This window comes from Nyctibius grandis, unplaced genomic scaffold (genome assembly GCF_013368605.1).
Source record: "Nyctibius grandis isolate bNycGra1 unplaced genomic scaffold, bNycGra1.pri scaffold_172_arrow_ctg1, whole genome shotgun sequence".
Classification (NCBI taxonomy): Eukaryota; Metazoa; Chordata; class Aves; order Nyctibiiformes; family Nyctibiidae; genus Nyctibius; species Nyctibius grandis.
Window position 1 is genome coordinate 1 of NW_027167545.1, and position 19,595 is coordinate 19,595.

The 19,595-nt window shown below is 62.6% G+C and overlaps 1 protein-coding gene and 1 long non-coding RNA gene across 2 annotated transcripts; both read left to right on the plus strand.

The window, feature by feature from the left end:
• Positions 1-61: 61 nt before the first annotated feature.
• On the plus strand, positions 62-17,897 carry LOC137677378 (E3 ubiquitin-protein ligase HUWE1-like; the record flags this gene model as incomplete). Its single annotated transcript, XM_068424686.1, has 19 exons — positions 62-570; positions 2,487-2,544; positions 2,702-3,067; positions 4,442-4,548; positions 4,629-4,785; positions 4,862-4,994; positions 5,656-5,858; positions 5,947-6,074; positions 8,430-8,526; positions 8,790-8,939; positions 9,716-9,961; positions 11,208-11,325; positions 11,405-11,545; positions 13,090-13,377; positions 14,258-14,363; positions 15,251-15,368; positions 15,460-15,641; positions 15,722-15,912; positions 17,698-17,897. Coding segments are annotated over 19 exons (3,401 nt in total), but the record flags the coding sequence as incomplete, so codon positions are not given.
• A 1,267-nt stretch (positions 17,898-19,164) lies between these two features.
• LOC137677379 (uncharacterized) lies at positions 19,165-19,589 on the plus strand. The gene is made up of 3 exons (XR_011050263.1): positions 19,165-19,252; positions 19,338-19,375; positions 19,493-19,589. It is a non-coding gene; the product is annotated as an uncharacterized lncRNA (long non-coding RNA).
• The last annotated feature ends 6 nt before the right edge of the window (positions 19,590-19,595 follow it).

A 19,595-nucleotide genomic window follows, 5' to 3' on the forward strand; every position in this document is an offset into this window, starting at 1 on the left:
TCGGGGAGCAGCGTCGACAGCCTGCTACGCCTCCGCGGGCGCCTGCTGCTGGACCACGAAGCCCTCTCCTGCCTCCTGGTCTTACTCTTCGTCGACGAACCCAAGCTCAACACCAGCCGCCTCCACCGCGTCCTCCGCAACCTCTGCTACCACGCTCCCACCCGCGGCTGGGTGGTCCGCAGCCTCCTCTCCATCCTCCAGCGCAGCAGCGAGAGCGAGCTCTGCTTCGAGACCCCGCGGGGGACCCCGGGCCCCGAGGAGAAATCCCGGCGGGGCGGCGGGCGCAGCGGGGCGACGGCGGCGGCGGCGGCGGCGGACGAAGGCCGAGGCTTGGACCTGCTGCACCGCGTGGAAGCGCGGAGCTCGGGGCAGCTCTCCTGGCTCTCCGTCTCCATGGACGCCGCCCTGGGCTGTCGCACCAACATCTTCCAGATCCAACGAGTCCCCGGCAGGAAACACACCGAGAAACACGCCGCCGCCGCCGCCGCCGGCTCCGCCGTGCACATCCACCCCCAGGCCGCCCCCGTCGTCTGCCGCCACGTCCTCGACACCCTCATCCAGCTGGCCAAGGTGGGGCGGGGGTTGGGGGTCGTTGGAGCGTGTTATGGGGTGTCTGGGGTCACTTTGGGGAGGATTTGGGGTACTTTGGGGGTCACTGGGGTGTGTTATGGGGTGTCTGGGGGCACCTTGGTGGGGTTTGGGGGTCACTGGGGTATGTTTTGGGGTGTCTGGGGTCACTTTGGGGGGGATTTGGGGTACTTTGGGGGTCACTGGGGTGTGTTTTGGGGTGTCTGGGGTCTCCTTGGGGGAGTTTGTGGGGCACTGGGGTTCTTTGGGGGGCATTGGAGTGTGTTTTGGGGTGTCTGGGGGCTCCTTGGGGGGATTTGGGGGGGATTTGGGGTACTTTGGGGGTCACTGGGGTGTGTTATGGAGTGTCTGGGGGCACTGGGGTGTGTTTTGGGGTGTCTGGGGTCACTTTGGGGGGGATTTGGGGTACTTTGGGTGTCACTGGGGTGTGTTTTGGGGTGTCTGGGGGCACTGGAGTGTGTTTCGGGGTGTTTGGGGGCACCTTGGGGGAGTTTGGGGGGATTTGGGGTACTTTGGGGGTCACTGGGGTGTGTTATGGGGTGTCTGGGAGCACCTTGATGGAGTCTGGGGTCACTGGGGTATGTTTTGGGGTGTCTGGGGGCACTTTGGGGGGGGTTTGGGGTACTTTGGGGGGCACTGGAGTGTATTTTGGGGTGTCTGGGGTCTCCTTGGGGGAGTTTGTGGGGCACTGGGGTTCTTTGGGGGTCACTGGGGTGTGTTTTGGGGTGTCTGGAGGCACTTGGGGGGGGATTTGGGGTACTTTGGGGGTCACTAGAGCGTGTTATGGGGTGTCTGGGGGCACTTTGGGGGGAGTTTGGGGTACTTTGGGGGGCACTGGGGTGTGTTATGGGGTGTCTGGGGGCTCCTCGGTGGGGTTTGGGGGGCACTGGAGCATGTAATGGGGTGTCTGGGGGTTCCTTGATGGAGTCTGGGGTCACTGGAGCTTGTTTTGGGGTGTCTGGGGGCACCTTGGGGGGATTTGGGGGGAACTGGAGTGTGGTTTTGGGTGTCTGGGGGCTCCTTGATGGGGTTTGGGGGGGATTCGGGGTACTTTGGGGGTCACTGGCGTATGTTTTGGGGTGTCTGGGGGCACTTTGGTGGAGTCTGGGGGCACTGGAGCGTGTTTTGGGGTGTCTGGGGGCTCCTTGGGGGAGTTTGTGGGGCACTGGGGTGTGTTATGGGGTGTCAGGGGGCACCTTGATGGGGTTTGGGGGCACTGGAGTGTGTTTTGGGGTGTCTGGGGACACTTTGGGGGGGATTTGGGGTATTTGGGGGTCACTGGGGTGTGTTTTGGGGTGTCTGGGGGGTTCCTTGATGGAGCTTGGGAGGGGTTTGGGGGGCACTGGGGTACTTTGGGGGTCACTAGAGCGTGTTATGGGGTGTCTGGGGGCACTTTGGGGGGGGTTTGGGGTACTTTGGGGGTCACTGGGGTGTGTTATGGGGTGTCAGGGGGCACCTTGATGGAGCTTGGGGGGGATTTGGGGGGCACTGGGGTACTTTGGGGGTCACTGGGGTGTGTTTTGGGGTGTCTGGGGGCACCTTGGGGGGGTTTTGGGGGCGCTGGAGCAAGGGGTCGGTGACACTGGGGCGGGGTTGGTGACACTGGGAGGGGGTTGAGGTGACATTTTGGGGTCCCCCCAACTTTGGAGGGGGTTGGTGACACTGGAGGGGGTTGAGGTGACATTTTGGGGTCCCACCAACTTTGCTGGGGGGTTGGTGACACCGGGAGGGGGTTGAGGTGACATTTTGGGATCCCACCAACTTTGGGGGGTGGTTGGTGACACTGGGGGAGTTGGTGACACCGGGAGGGGGTTGAGGTGACATTTTGGGGTCCTCCAACTGGGGGGGGGGTCACCTACCCCCCATTAACCCCCCAATTTATGTGTGTCCCCCCCCAGGTCTTCCCCAGCCACTTCACCCAACAACGTGGCCGTGACCCACCGAGTGACACCGAGCGTGACCGTGGCCCCCCCAAACCCACCGGGGGCAGCCCTTGTCCCCCTCCCCCGCCACCCCCCCCACCCCCTCCCACCCCTCCCCCCCCCTTCCAGCACCCTCCCCCCCCCTCCCCCACCCCTTTCCACCGATTTTTGGGACCTTTTGGTGAAATTAGACAATATGAACGTGAGCCGCAAAGGGAAGAGCTCGGCGAAACCCGGCGCCGGCGGGGGCGGCCCCGAGCCCGAGGTGACAATTTTGGGCTTAGAAACGTCCCCTTTGGGCCAACTGATGAACATGTTGTCCCACGGCGTCATCCGCCGCAGCGCCCTCCTCACCGAGAAGCTCCTTCGCCTCCTCTCCCTCATCTCCATCGCCCTCCCCGAGGGGGGGAAAGGGGGCGAAGGGGGGGCGGGGAGCGGGGGGGGCCCCGTTGTCACCGGAGGGACGGGGACGACGGCGGCGGTGGCAGCAGCGGGGGGGGCGGCGAGTCCGGCGGCGCAAGGAGGGAGCGCGGCGGCGGCGGGCGGCGCGGCTGGTGGTGAGTGGTGGGGACACCATGGGGACATGGGGTTGGGGACGTGGAGTTGGGTGTGGGGACATGGGGACATGGAGTTGGAGATGGGGACACCATGAGGACATGGGGTTGGGGACATGGGTTGGTCATGGGGACACCATGGGGACATGGGGACATGGGGTTGGGCATGGGGACACCATGGGGACATGGGGTTGGGGACGTGGAGTTGGGCGTGGGGATACCATGAGGACATGGAGTTGGAGATGGGGACACCATGGAGACATGGAGATGGGGACATGGGGACATGGAGATGGGGACACCATGGGGACGGGGTTGGGGACATGGGCTTGGGCATGGGGACACCATGGGGACATGGGGTTGGAGATGGGGACACCATGGGGACATAGGTTTGGGCATGGGGACACCATGGGGACATGGGTTTGGGCATGGGGACACCATGGGGACGTGTGGATGTGAGGATGGGGACGGGGTTGGGGACATGGGGTTAGAGATGGGGACACCATGGGGATGTGGAGATGGGGACACCATGGGGTTGGGGACGTGGGTTTGGGCATGGGGACACCATGGGGACATGGGGTTGGAGACATGGAGATGGGGACATCATGGGGACATGGGTTTGGGCATGGGGCACCATGGGGACATGGGGATGGAGATGGGGACATGGGGTTGGGGACGTTGGTTTGGGCATGGGGACATGGGGTTGGAGATGGGGACACCATGGGGACATGGAATTGGAGATGGGGACATGGGGGTGGAGATGGGGACACCATGTGGACATGGGGACACCATGGGAACATGGAGATGGGGACATGGGGACAGGGTTGGGGACATGGGGTTGGAGATGGGGACATGGGGTTGGAGATGGGGACACCATGGGGACATGGGGACATTGGGTTGGGCATGGGGCACCATGGGGACATGGAGTTGGAGATGGGGACATGAGGACATGGGTTTGGGCATGGGGACACCATGGGGGCATGGGGACACCATGGGGACATGGAGTTGGAGATGGGGACATGGGGACATGGGTTTGGGCATGGGGACACCATGGGGACATGGGGTTGGGGACATGGGGTTGGAGATGGGGACACCATGGGGACATGGGGATGGAGATGGGGACACCATGGGGACATGGGGTTGGGGACATGGGTTTGGGCATGGGGACACCATGGGGACATGGGGATGGAGATGGGGACACGGGGACACAGCGATGGGGACACGGCGTTGTCCATGGTGACAAGGGTGGACTTGGAGCTGGGGACAGGCACAAGCCCAGAGGTGCCATTGGGTGGCCACCACCGTGGCAGGGAGGTCACCCAGAGCCACCCATCTTGGTGTGACCCCTCCCCACCCCGTGTCCCCCTCCTTGTCCCCAAGGCCGCGCCAAGTCCCCCGCCAAGAGTCCCCCCGAGGCCGCTGGTGGCCCCGACCCCCGGATGGCGGCCACCGGCCTGACCGAGAGCCAGCTCCAGCTCTCTGTGGAGGTACCGGGGGACACCCCATGGGGGGGGGGGGGTGTGGGGGTGTCCCCAAGTGTCCCCAACCCCGTGATGTCACCCCCCAGGTGCTGACGTCACACTCGTGCTCCGAGGAGGGGCTGGAGGACGCGGCCAACGTCCTCCTCCAGCTGTCGCGGGGCGATGCCACCACCCGCGAGACCGTCCTGCGCCTGCTGCTCAGCGGGGCGCGTCACCTGGGGGCCACCCTCTGCCGCCAGATCGGTACGTGGTGGGGCCGCGTGACATCATCATGACGTCATCATGACATCATGGTGACGTCATGTGGCCCCACCAATAGGGACGCTGCTGGCCGAGCTGCGCGAGTACAACCTGGAGCAGCAGCGGCGGGCGCAGGGCGAGGCGCCGTCCCCCGAGGGGCTCCCCGAGGAGCAGCCGCCCAGCGCCAAGCTCAAGGGCAAGATGCAGAGCCGGTGAGCGGCGCCCCCCGCTGGACACCCCCCGCCGTTCACTCTGGGCCCTACTGATGACACTTTGTGTTAACCCTGGGCCCTACTGATAACTCTTCTCCTCAGCGTTAACTCTGGGCCCTACTGATAACTCTTCTCCTCAGCGTTAACTCTGGGCCCTACTGATAACTCTTCTACTCCGCGTTAACTCTGGGCCCTACTGATAACTCTTCTCCTCAGCGTTAACTCTGGGCCCTACTGATGACACTTTGTGTTACTCTGGGCCCTACTGATAACTCTTGTTCCTACCATTAACTCTTCCCGTTGCTGTTAACTCTGGGCCCTACTGATAACCCTTTCCCTCAGCGTTAACTCTGGGCCCTACTGATGACACTTTGTGTTAACTCTGGGCCCTACTGATAACTCTTCTCCTCAGCGTTAACTCTGGGCCCTACTGATGACACTTTCCTCAGTGTTAACTCTGGGCCCTACTGATAACACTTTCCTCAGCGTTAACTCTGGGCCCTACTGATGACACTTTCCTCAGTGTTAACTCTGGGCCCTACTGATAACTCTTCTCCTCCGCGTTAACTCTGGGCCCTACTGATAACACTTTGCGTTAACTCTGGGCCCTACTGATAACCCCCCGCCGTTAACCCCGTGTGTCCCCCCCCCGCCCCCGCAGGTTCGACACGGCCGAGAGCGTGGTGATCGTGGCGTCGCAGAAGCGGGCGCTGGGGGGCCGCGAGCTGCAGCTCCCCTCCATGTCCGTCCTCACCTCCAAGACCTCCACGCAGCGCTTCTTCCTCCGCGTCCTCCAGGTCATCATCCAGCTGCGCGACGACACCCGCCGCGCCCACAAGAAGGCCAAGCAGGCCGGACGCCTGGGTGAGGGGCGCCCCCTCCCCCCCTAAATTACCCCCCCCCCCATATTTGTCCCCCCCTAATGTCTCCGTCCCGTCCCCCCCCTCGCCAGGTGCCGGGGGCCTGGGGGCGGCTGGCAGCATCCAGGCAGCCGTCCGGCAGCTGGAGGCCGAGGCCGACGCCATCATACAAATGGTACGTGAGGGCCGGAGGGGCCGGAGGCGGCAGGAGGCGCACACGGTTAGCACGGCCGCCCTTCCTCCCCGCCCTCCTTCTCCTCTTCCTCCTCCTCTTCCTCCTTCTCCTCCTCCTCTTCCTTCACCATCCTCCTTCTGTCAACCACCTCCTCTCACCTTATCCTCTCCCCCCCTCCATGTCCTCCTCCTCCTGCCCTCTTCATCACCATCATCTTCATCATCATCATCTTCATCATCATCATCTTCATCATCATCATCTTCATCATCATCATCATCATCTTCATCGTCTTTGTCGTCTTTATCCTTCTCTTCATCACCATCCTCCTACTGTCAACCACCTCCTCTCACCTCATCCTCTTCTCCCCTCCACGTCCTCCTCCTCCTCCTCCTCGCCCTCTTCATCGTCATCTTCATCATCATCATCTTCATCACCATCATCTTCATCATCATCATCTTCATCATCATCTTCATTATCTTCATCATCATCTTCATCGTCTTTGTCGTCTTTATCCTTCTCTTCATCACCATCCTCCTCCTGTCAACCACCTCCTCTCACCTCATCCTCTTCTCCCCTCCACATCCTCCTCCTCCTCGCCTTCTTCATCGTCATCTTCATCTTCATCATCATCATCTTCATCATCACCATCTTCATCGTCTTCCTCTTCACCGTCTTCCTCTTTATCCTCCTTTTCATCACCTTCATCCTCCTTTCAACCACCTCCTCTCGCCTCATCCTCTTCCCCCCACCGTCTTCCTCCCTCCATGTCCTCCTCCTCCTCACTCTCTTCATCATCATCATCTTCATCATCATCATCTTCATCATCTTTCTCTTCGTCGTCTTCCTCTTCATCTTCCTCTTCCTCTTCCTTCTTCTCTTCCTTCACCATCCTCCTCCTGTCAACCACCTCCTCTTGCCTCATCGTCTTCCCCCCTCCATGTCCTCCTCCTCCTCGCCCTCTTCATCATCATCTTCATCATCGTCTTCATCGTCTTCCTCTTTATCCTCCTCTTCATCACCTTCATCCTCCTTTCCACCACCTCCTCTCGCCTCATCCTCTTCCCCCCTCCATGTCCTCCTTCTCCTTGCCCTCTTCATCATCATCTTCATCATCATTTTCATCGTCTTCCTCTTCATTGTCTTCCTCTTTATCCTCCTCTTCATCACCTTCATCCTCCTCCATCTCGTTCGTCCTCCTCCTCCTGCACCATCTCCTCTCACCTTACCCCATTCCCCCCGTGCCCTTCCTCCCTCTGAGTCCTGCTCCTTCTCGCCCTCCTCATCCTCCTCTTCATCATCCTCCTCTTCGTCATCTTCATCCTCCTCCTCATCTTCATCCTCCTTTATCTCATCCTCTCTCCTCTTCCAGCGCTGTCTCCTCTCTCCTCATCCCGTTCCCCCCACGGCCTTCCTCCCTCTGTGACCTGCTCCTTCTCATCCTCCTCATCTTCATCCTCATCTTCTGACTTGTCTTTTCTCCTCCTCTTCCTCCAGCGCCATCTCCTCTCTTCCTCCTCTCCCCTCATCCCATTCTCCCCATGGCCTTCCTCCCTCTGTATCCTGCACCTCACCCTCCTCATCCTCCTCTTCATCCTCACCTTCCTCATCCTCCTCTTCATCCTCACCCTGCTCATCCTCCTCTTCATCCTCTCCCTCCTCCATTCCCTCCCTGCACCACCTCCTCTCTTCCTCCCCCCTCCTCATCCTTCCCCCACCCTTCCTCCCATTCCCCCCACAGCCTTCCTCCCTCTTCCTCCCCATCCTCATCCTCCTCTTCATCTTCATCCTCCTCCCCATCCTCCTCTCCATCTTCATCCTCCTCCTCTTCATCCTCCCCATCCTCCTCCTCTCCATCTTCATTCTCCTCCCCATCCTCCTCCTCTCCATCCTCATCCTCCTCCCCATCTTCATCCTCCTCCCCATCCTCCTCTTCTCCATCCTCATCCTCCCCTCCATCTTCATCCTCCTCTCCATCCGCATCCTCCTCTCCATCTTCATCCTCCTCTCCATCTTCATCCTCCTCTCCATCTTCATCCTCCCCATCCTCCTCCCCTCCATCTTCATCCTCCTCCTCTCCATCCTCCTTTCCCTCCTCATCCTCTCTCCTCCATTCCCTCCCTGCGCCGCCTCCTCTCTTCCTCCCCTTCCTCATCCTCCCCCCCCACCCTTCCTCCCTCATCCTCCTCATCCTCCCCACCTTCACCCCCTGCTCCTCCCTCCTTCCTCCTCCTCCTCTTCATCCCCTTTTCCCTCCCAGTTCCCCCCTCTCCCACCACCCCAAAACTACTGGAGCACTGGGAAAGGGGATGATGGGGGGCAAAGGGGGGGTCTGGGGGGGTCTGGGGTCCCTCGGGGGGGGTCCCACCCCCTAACCCCGTCCCCTGTCCCCCCCCCACCCAGTCGGAGGCCGGGCAGGCGGACGCCGCTCCCCGTCGCGACGAGTCGCCCATGGACGTGGACCAGCCCTCGCCCACCCCGCAGGACGCCGCCTCCGTGGGTGAGAAAACCCTTCCCAGTTCAACCCAGTTCAACCCAGTTAACACCCCCCCACCCCTTCCCACCCTAAAACAGGCAGGGTGGGCGCCCCCCCCCCCACCCCATCCCAGTTTGCCCCAGTCGACATAGGGGCGAGCCCGCTCCGTCCCAGCTCCCAGTATCACTCCAACTGGGTGTTGCTCCCAGTTTATACCGGTCAGGGCTGGGTGGGGGTAACTGGGAATGGTGGAGGGGGGGGTTGTGATGGTGTCCCCCCCCCCGCAGGCTCGGAGGCGTCGCAGGGGGGGGAGCGGGATGAACGCCCCCCCGAGCTGCCCCTGCTCAGCGAGCAGCTCTGCCTCGACGAGCTCTGGGACATGCTGGGAGAGTGCCTCAAGGAACTGGAGGAGTCCCACGACCAGCACGCCGTCCTCGGTGGGTACCACGGGGGGGGGGCTTTTGGGGACCCCCCCCTCAATATCAGGGCGTCCCCAAGACCCCCAGGGGGTCCCCAAAACCCTCAGGGGGTCCCCAAGACCCCCACGATGGCCCGAAGCTCCCAGGGTGCCCCTCAACGTTTTGGGGGACCCCATATATTCCCCCCCCTTATTACTTACCCCTCTGTGCTTTTAGGGGGTCCCCCTGTTATTTTAGGGGGTCCCAAGACCCCCAGAGGGTCCCCAAGACCCTCAGGATGTCCCCAAGACCCCCAGGGTGTCCCCAAAACCCCCAGGGTGTCCCCAACCCCCCAGTGATGTCCCCTGTCCCCTTCCCAGGGGTTCAGCCCCCAGGTGCCCCTCAACATTTTGGGGGACCCCATAGATCCCCCCCCTTATTACTTACCCCTCTGTTCTTTTAGGGGGTCCTAAGACCCCCAGGGTGTCCCCAAGACCCCCAGGATGTCCCCAAGACCCCCAGCGTGTCCCCAAGACCCCCAAGGATGTCCCCAAGACCCTCAGGATGTCCCTAAGACCCCCAGCGTGTCCCCAAGACCCCCAAGGATGTCCCCAAGACCCCCAGGGTGCCCCCAACACCCCCAGGGTGTCCCCAACACCCCCAAACCCCCCCAGTGACGCCCCCCACACCCATCCCAAGGGCTCAGCCCCATCCAGCACCCCCACCCCAAGCAAGACGACACCCCTACAGCCTCCAGCAGCCCCCTCCCCATTTCTGGGGTGCCCCCTAACACCCCATGGGCCCCCCCCACCCAGTGCTGCAGCCGGCGGTGGAAGCCTTCTTCCTGGTGCACGCCACGGAGCGGGAGAGCAAGCCGCCGGTGCGGGACACGCGGGAGAGCCAGCTGGCCCACATCAAGGACGAGCCCCCCCCCTTGTCCCCGGCCCCCCTCACCCCCGCCACCCCCTCGTCCCTCGACCCCTTCTTCTCCCGAGAACCTTCCTCCATGCACATCTCGGCCAGCCTGCCCCCCGACACCCAGAAGTTTCTGCGCTTCGCCGGTGAGGGGCGGGGGGGGTAGGGGGGGGAGATGGGGGGGTGGGAGGGGGTTTGGGGAGGGTTTGGGGGGGTTTGGGGGGGTTTGGGGGGACCTGGGGCTTTGGGAGGGGGTTTGGGCCGTTGGGAGGGGGTTTGGGGGGGTTTTGGGGAGCCTGGGGTGCTGGGAGGGGGTTTGAGCGGGGTTGGGGGGAGCTGGGGTGTTGGGAGGGGGGTTGGGGTGTTCAGGGGGGATTTGGGGTGTTGGGAGGGGGTTTGGGGGGGGTTTGGGGTGTTGGGAGGGGGTTTGGGGGGAGCCTGGGGGAGCCTGGGGTGTTGGGAGGGGGATCTGGGGGGAGCTGGGAGGGGGTTTGGAGGAGGATTGGGGGAGGCCTGGGGTATTGGGAGGAGGTTGGGGGGGGGCTTGGGGGCGTTTGGGGGGAGCCTGGGGTGTTGGGAGGGCGTTTGGGGTGTTGGGAGGGGGTTTGGGGGGAGGTTGGGGTGTTGGGAGGGAGTTTGGGAGGAGCCTGGGGCATTGGGAGGGGGTTTAGGGGGGTTTTGGGGGGGGTTGGGGGGACCTGGGGCTTTGGGAGGGGGTTTGGAGGGGGCTTGGGGTGTTCAGGGGGGAGCCTGGGGTGTTGAGAGGGGGTTTGGGGGGCTTAATGGGGAGCCTGAGGGGATTTGGGGGGGTTTGGGGGGAGCCTGGGGCATTGGGAGGGGGTTTGGGGGGGGTTTGGGGGGGAAATGGGGTGTTGGGAGGGGGTTTGGGGTGTTGGGGGGGAGTTTGGGGTGTTGGGAGGGGGTTTGGGGAGGGTTTGGGGGGAGCCTGGGGTGTTTGGGGTGTTGGGAGGGGGTTTGGGGGGATTGGGGGGGAGTTTGGGGTGTTGGGAAGGGGTTTTGGGGGGATTTGGGGCATTGGGAGGGGGTTTGGGGGGAGCCTGGGGTACTGGGAGGGGGTTTGGGGGGGGTGTTGGGGGGAGCTGGGGTGTTGGGAGGGGGTTTGGGGAGGTTTGGGGTGTTGGGGGGGAGTTTGGGGTGTTGGGAGGGGGTTTGGGGGGATTTGGGGGGTTTTGGGGGGCTCCTGGCACTTTGGGGGGGTTTTGGGGTGCCGGTGAGGTTGGGGGGGGGCATCTCCTCAAAGCCCCCCTGTCCACCGGGTATACCTTTGACGCTACCCACCCCCTCACCGCGGCGGCTCCACACCCCCCTCCTCCCACCCCCCATATTTTGACGACCCCCCCCCCAAATCCTCCCCATGTCCCCCCCCCCCAGAGACCCACCGCACGGTGCTGAACCAGATCCTGCGCCAGTCCACCACCCACCTGGCCGACGGCCCCTTCGCCGTCCTCGTCGACTACATCCGCGTCCTCGACTTCGACGTCAAGCGCAAGTCCGTGGACCCCCATGGTGGGGGGTGGGTTTAGGGGGTGAGGGGGGGTCCCTAAATCCTTTTTTTCCTCCCCCCCCAGGTATTTCAGACAGGAGCTGGAGCGGCTGGACGAGGGGCTGCGCAAGGAGGACATGGCCGTGCACGTCCGCCGCGACCACGTCTTCGAGGACTCCTACCGCGAGCTGCACCGCAAGTCCCCCGAGGAGATGAAGAACCGGCTGTGAGGGACCCCCCAAAAACCCCCCCAGGAACCCCCCCCAAATCCCACAGACCCCCCCCCCAAACCCTCAGACCCCCCCCAAATCCCACAGACCCCCCCCCAAGTCCCCCAACCTCCCTCCTAATCCCCCAAATCCCCCTAAACACCCCAAATCGCACCCAAATCCCCCAACACCCCAAATCCCCCGACCCCCCAAACCCCCAGACCCCCCTAAAATCCTCCAACCTCCCCCCAAATCCCCCCGGTCCCCCCAAACCCCCCCAAATCCCATAGACCCCCCCCAATCCCCCAACCTCCCTCCTAATCCCCCAAATCCCCTAAACCCCACAAATTCCCCTCAAATCCCCCCTCAAAATCCTCCAACTTCCCCCCGACCCCCCAAACCCCCAGACCCCCCTAAATCCCTCCAACCTCCCCCCAAATCCGCCAGACCCCCCCCAAAATCCCCTCAAACACCCCCCAGGACCCCTAAAACATCCCCTAAACCCCCCCAAAACACTCTCCAGCTCCCCCTGAACACCCCCAAGACCCCTAAAACACCCCCCAGGATCCCTAAAACACCCCCTACCCCCCTCAAACACCCCCCAGGCCCCTCAAACACCCCCCAGACCCTCCTAAACACCCCCTAACTCCCCTAAAACACCCCCCAGGATCCCTAAAACACCCCCTACCCCCCCCAAGACTCCTAAAACACCCCCCAGACCCCTCAAACACCCCCCAGACCCTCCTAAACACCCCCTAACTCCCCTAAAATACCCCCTATCCCCCCCAAACACCCCCTATCCCCCCTCCAAACACCCCCCAGCCCCCCCAAACACCCCCCAGCCCCCATGAAACACCCTTCAGGCCCCTCAAACACCCCCCAGGCCCCTCAAACACCCCCCAGACCCTCCTACACACCCCCTAACCCCCCTAAAACACCCCCTACCCCCCCCAAACACCCCCTATCCCCCCTCCAAACACCCCTTAGCCCCTCCTAAACACCCCCCAGCCCCCCCAAACACCCCCCAGCCCCCATGAAACACCCTTCAGGCCCCTCAAACACCCCCCAGGCCCCTCAAACACCCCCCAGACCCTCCTACACACCCCCTAACCCCCCCTAAAACACCCCCCAGGATCCCTAAAACACCCCCTACCCCCCCCCCGAACACCCCCCAGACCCCTAAAACGCCCCACAGACCCCTCTAAACACCCTCCACACCCTCCTAAACACCCCCTACCCCCCCCAAACACCCCCTATCCCCCCTCCAAACACCCCTTAGCCCCTCCTAAACACCCTCCCAGCCCCCCCAAACACCCCCAAGACCCCTAAAACACCACCCAGCCCCCACAAAACACCCTTCAGGCCCCTCAAACAACCCTCAGCCACCCCTAAACCCCCCCAAAACACCCCCCAGCCCCCACGAAACACCCTTCAGGCCCCTCAATCACCCCCCAGCCCCCCCAAAACACCCCCCAGCCCCCATGAAACACCCTTCAGGCCCCTCAAACAACCCTAAACCCCCCCCAAAACACCCCCTGACGTGTGTCTCCCCCCCCACCAGGTACATCGTGTTCGAGGGCGAGGAGGGCCAGGACGCGGGGGGGCTCCTGCGGGAGTGGTACATGATCATCTCGCGGGAGATGTTCAACCCCATGTACGCCCTGTTCCGCACCTCGCCGGGGGACAGGGTCACCTACACCATCAACCCCTCGTCCCACTGCAACCCCAACCACCTCAGCTACTTCAAGTTCGTGGGGCGCATCGTGGCCAAGGCCGTCTACGACAACCGGCTCCTCGAGTGTTACTTCACCCGCTCCTTCTATAAGCACATCCTGGGCAAGTCTGTCCGGTAAGAAAAGGTGGGGGGTGAGCACCCCAGGGGGGTGTTAAACCACCTCACGGGGTGTTGAACCTCCTTCTTGGGGTGTTGAATGACCTTAGAGGGTGTTGAACCACCTCATTGGGTGTTGAACCACGTCATGGGGTGTTGAACCACCTTCATGGGGTGTTGAACCTCTTTCATGGGGTGTTGAACCACCTCACGGGGTGTTGAACCTCCTTCTTGGGGTGTTGAATGACCTTAGAGGGTGTTGAACCACCTCATTGGGTGTTGAACGACCTTAGAGGGTGTTGAACCACCTTCTTGGGGTGTTGAACCACCTCACGGGGTGTTGAACCTCTTGTTGGGGTGTTGAACCTCTTTCATGGGGTGTTGAACCACCTCATGGGGTGTTGAACCTCCTTCTTGGGGTGTTGAATGATCTTAGAGGGTGTTGAACCACCTCATGGGGTGTTGAACCACCTTCATGGGGTGTTGAACCTCTTTCATGGGGTGTTGAACCACCTCATGGGGTGTTGAACCTCTTGTTGGGGTGTTCAACCACCCTCATGGGGTGTAGAAGGGGTGTTGAACCTCCTGGTGGGGTGTTGAACCATCCTCATAGGGTGTAGAACACCTTCATGGGGTGTTGAACCACCCTCATGGGGTGTAGAACCACCTCATGGGGTGTTGAATCCCCTTCATGGAGTGTTGAACCACCTCATGGGGTGTTGAACCTCTTGTTGGGGTGTTCAACCACCCTCATGGGGTGTAGAACACCTTCATGGGGTGTTGAACCCCCTTTTATGGGGTGTCGACCCCCCAGACAAGGTGCTGTCCCCCCCCAAACGCTGTCTGAGCCCCCCCAGACCGTGTCTGTCCCCCCCCTGGGGATACCCCCCACACACAGGTACACGGACATGGAGAGCGAGGACTACCACTTCTACCAGGGCCTCGTCTACCTGCTGGAGAACGATGTCTCCACCCTGGGCTACGACCTCACTTTCAGCACCGAGGTACCTGTCACCCCCCTCGGGGACAGGGACAGCCCCCCTCACCCAAGGGTGCAGGGACCCCCCCAAAAATGAGGCCTCGGGGTCTCCCTGCACCTCAGATGGCCCCATGGATGCCCCAGCGCTGCTCCTGGGCGAGGGTCCTTCTGCTCTGGGGGGTGTCCCCTGTGTCCCTGGGGTGTCCCTTGTACCCCAGGGGTGTCCCCTCTGTCCTAGGGGTGTCCTCCTGGTTTGGGGGAGTCCCCCCCCTCCTTCAGGAGTGTCCCCTCACTGTGTTTGCCCCAGGGGTGTCCCCTGTGTCCCTCGAGGTGTCCCCTCTGTCCTAGGGGTGTCCCCAAGTCCCAGGGTGTCCCTTGTACCCCAGGGGTGTCCCCAAGTCCCACGGGTGTCCCCTGTGTCCCAAGGGTGTCCTCTCTGTCCTGGGGGTGTCCCCAAGTCCCAGGGGTGTCTTCTGTGTCCCAGGGGTGTCCCCTGTGTCCCTGGGGTGTCCCCAAGTCCCACGGGTGTCCCCTGTGTCCCATGGGTGTCCTCTCTGTCTCAGGGATGTCCCCTGTGTCCCTGGGTGTCCCTTGTGCCCCAGGGGTGTCCCCTCTGACCCAGGGGGGTGTCCCTTGTACCCCAGGGGTGTCCCCTCATCCCCTCCTCTTCACCCAACCCACCCTCTGGGGTGTCCCCCCTTCTCCAGGGGTGTCCCCTGTACCCCAGGGGTGTCCCTTGTACCCCAGGGGTGTCCCCTCATCCCCTCCTCCTCACCCAACCCACCCCCTGGGGTGTCCCCCCTTCTCCAGGGGTGTCCCCTGCACCCCAGGGGTGTCCCTTGTGTCCCAGGGGTGTCCCCCCCTCCCTGGGTGCCATCCCCCCAGTGACACCCGCCCTCCCACCCCCTCCAGGTGCAGGAATTCGGGGTGTGCGAGGTGCGGGACCTGAAGCCCAACGGGGCCAACGTGCTGGTGACGGAGGAGAACAAGAAGGAGTACGTCCACCTCGTCTGCCAGATGCGCATGACCGGTGAGCGCCGGCGGGGTTGGGGTGGTGGGGGGGTCCAGGGGGGGTCCTTGACACCCTGACACCCACCTCGATCCCTTTATTGTCCCCTCAGGCGCCATCCGGAAGCAGCTGGCGGCTTTTTTGGAAGGTTTCTACGAGATCATCCCCAAAAGGCTCATCTCCATCTTCACGGAGCAAGAGCTGGAGCTGCTCATCTCGGGGCTGCCCACCATCGACATCGACGACCTCAAGGCCAACACCGAGTACCACAAATACCAGGGCAACTCCATCCAGGTGCGTTTTCACCCCAAAAAAACCTCAAAAAACCTAAATTTGAAGGATTTAAGAGCTTGATGATGGTGTCCCCACCTCAGATCCAGTGGTTCTGGCGAGCGTTGAGGTCCTTCGACCAAGCGGACCGGGCCAAGTTCCTGCAGTTCGTGACGGGGACGTCGAAGGTGCCGCTTCAGGGTTTCGCCGCCCTCGAAGGGATGAACGGCATCCAGAAGTTCCAGATCCACCGCGACGATCGCTCCACCGACCGCCTGCCCTCCGCCCACACCTGGTACGGGGACGTGGGGACACGTGGGGGGACGTGGGGACACGTGGGGGGACGTGGGGACACGTGGGGGGCACGGCGAGGGGGGTGTGGGGACGTACGGGGTGAGGGATGTGAGGGTGGTGGGATGGGGGATACAAGAGGGGACACAGGGGTGAGGTGGCACCAGGGGGATGTGGGGACACGGGGGTGAGGTGGCACTAGGGGGACAGGGGGACACAAGGGTGCTGGGGGACGAGGGGGGACATGGGTGAGGTGGCAGCGGGGGGACGTGGAGATGTGGGGACACAGGAGTGAGGTGGCACCGGGGGGACGTGGGGATGTGGGGACACATGGGTGAGGTGGCACCGGGGGGACATGGGGACAGGGATGGGGATGCAGAGGTGAGGTGGCACCGGGGGGACGTGGGGATGTGGAGACACATGGGTGAGGTGGCACCAGGGGGACGTGGGGACAGGGATGGGGATGCAGAGGTGAGGTGGCACCAGGGGGACATGGGGATGTGGGGACACATGGGTGAGGTGGCACCGGGGGGACATGGGGATGTGGGGACACATGGGTGAGGTGGCACCAGGGGGACATGGGGACAGGGATGGGGATGCAGAGGTGAGGTGGCACCGGGGGGACATGGGGATGTGGGGACACATGGGTGAGGTGGCACCGGGGGGACGTGGGGACACATGGGTGAGGTGGCACCAGGGTGACGTGGGGACAGGGATGGGGATGCAGAGGTGAGGTGGCACTGGGAGGACATATGGACACAGGTGAGGTGGCATTGGGGGGACACAGGGACACAGAGGTGAGGTGGCACCGGGGGGATGTGGGGACACAGAGGTGAGGTGGCACCGGGGGGACATGGGGACAGGGATGGGACATAGAGGTGAGATGGCACTGGGAGGACATGTGGACACAGGTGAGGTGGCATTGGGGGGACACAGGGACACAGAGGTGAGGTGGCACCAGGGGGATGTGGGGACACAGGGGTGAGGTGGCACTGAGGGGACATGGGGACAAGGATGGGGACATAGAGGTGAGGTGGCAGTGGGAGGACATATGGACACAGGTGAGGTGGCATTGGGGGGACACAGGGGTGAGGTGGCACCAGGGTGACATGGGGAGAGGGATGGGGATGCAGAGGTGAGGTGGCACTGGGAGGACATATGGACACAGGTGAGGTGGCATTGGGGGGACACAGGGACACAGAGGTGAGGTGGCACCAGGGGGATGTGGGGACACGGGTGAGGTGGCACTGAGGGGACATGGGGACAGGGATGGGGATGCAGAGGTGAGGTGGCACTAGGGGGACATGGGGACACAAGGACCAGGGTGCGGGGGGATGCAGGGGGACATGGGTGAGGTGGCACCGGGGCGATGTGGGGACACATGGGTGAGGTGGCATTGGGGGACATGGGGACAGGGATGGGGACACACAAGTGAGGTGGCATTGGGTGGGATGGGGACATGGGCAGGGATGTGGGGACACAGAGGTGAGGTGGCAGTGGGGGACAGGGATGGGGGACACAAGATGGGGACACGGGGGTGAGGTGGCACTGGGGGGACATGGGGCCACCAGGGCGGGGCGCTGGGGTGGGATGGGGACACAGGGGTGAGGTGGCACCGGGGGATGACAACGGGGCCAAAGATGGCACCTGAGGCCCTCTAGGTCCAACCCCACACACACACCAAGCCACGGGGCCACCTTGGCGTGGGGTTGGGCCACCCCGGGGTGGGGTGACAGCGCCAGCAGGAGGTGACACGAGGAGGTGACACTCGTGTCCCCCCCCCTCGCAGCTTCAACCAGCTGGACCTGCCGGCCTACGAGAGCTACGAGAAGCTGCGGCACATGTTGCTCTTGGCCATCCAGGAGTGCTCCGAGGGCTTCGGCCTGGCCTAGGCCCCGCGGGGACACTGAGGGGGGGGGGGGGACACCCCAAACCCCCCCCCCACGGCGCCCGGCAGCTCTATAAATATATATATATATTTTTTTGGTTTCCGTTGGCTTTTTTTTTGGCTTTTTTTTTGGTGGTTTTATTGTTATTTTTGAGGGTTTTGGGGTGTTTTGTTTGTTTTGGGGTTTGGTTTTTTTTTGCTCTGTTGGGGGGGGGGGGCTCATCCCTTCCCCCCCCTTCCCACCCCCGTGTTGGGGTTTCGGGGGGCTAAAACCCCCCTAAATTATATATAAAAGGTTCCGGCCCCTTCCCCCCCCCCCAAAATTGAGAGAAAAAGGTTAAAAAGGAATAAAAAAAGTGCACTCTTGGTAAGGGCAGTCGCGGTCGTTTTTGGCGGGAAGGGGAGGTCAGGGCAGCGCCATCTTGGGGGGGGAGGCGGCAGGAGGCGGCGGCCATGTTGCGTGTGGCAACGGGCCCGTAAACCTATGGGCGGCGTCCGCCATCTTGAGTGTGGCACTACGTGACTTTCCCGCCTTTATGGTGTCCGCCATCTTGTCGTGGCGGCCATATTGAGTGTGGCACTAAGCGACCTTCCCGCCTTTATAGTATCCACCATCTTGGGTGTGGCACTACGTGACTTTCCCGCCTTTATCGTGTCCGCCATTTTGGGTGTGGCGGCCATGTTGGGTGTGGCACTAAGTGTCCTTCCTGCCTTCATGGTGTCTGCCATCTTGGGTGTGGCATCACGTGACCTTCCCGTCTTTGTAGCGCCATCTTGAGTGTGGCACAACGTGACTTTCCCGCCTTTATACTGTCCGCCATCTTGGGTGTGGCGGCCATCTTGAGTGTGGCACTAAGCGACTTTCCCGCTTTTATACTGTGGCCGCCATCTTGGGTGTGGCGGCCATCTTGAGTGTGGCACTAAGCGACCTTCCCGCCTTTATAGTGTCCGCCATCTTGGGTGTGGCACTAAGTGATCTTCCCGCCTTCATGGTGTCCGCCATCTTGGGTGTGGTGGCCATGTTGAGTGTGGCACTACGTGATTTCCCCGTCTTTATGATGTGGCCGCCATCTTGGGTGTGGCACTACGTGACCTTCCCGACTTTCTAGTGTCCGCCGTCTTGAGTGTGGCACTAAGTTTCCTTCCCGCCTTCATGGTGTCCGCCATCTTGGGTGTGACAGCCATATTGGGTGTGGCACTAAGTGACCTTCCCGTCTTTAGTGTGTTCGCCATCTTGGGTGTGGCGGTCATCTTGGGTGTGATCGTTGCCGCCATCTTGGGTGTGGCGGCGGGAGGCGGCGGTGGCCATCTTGGGTGTGGCACGGGCACTCGGGCGCAAGGGGGAGGTGGGGGTTTCCCGTCGCGCCGGAAGTGACGTCGCAGCGAGGCGGAAGGCAGCAGCACCGGCGTGAGCCTTTGGCTGGGGAGGGGGGGGGCGCAGCCATGACCCGCTCCCGTGAGTCCTGGGGGGGGCTGAGGAGGGGTTTGGGGGTCGGGGGGTTTTAGGGGACCCCTCCCCTTCACTCTGCCCCTCTCCACAGGGCGACAAGTCGAGGCCGCCCGGAAAAAGCGGGTCCAGGTGAGCCGGGGGGAGGGTTACCGGCCCCCCCAAACCCTGGGGGACGTTGAGGGGGGGGGGACCGGCTTGGTTTTGGGGTGCCAGCCCCCCATTCCGTGTGTCCCCCTCCCCATGCAGGGAAAACGCTGGAAGGCAGCGGGGAAGAAGGACCCGGGGGTGCCGCAGCTGGGCCGCTTCGCCGCCCACGTCCAGCAGCAGCAAGAAAACAGGCAGAAAAGGG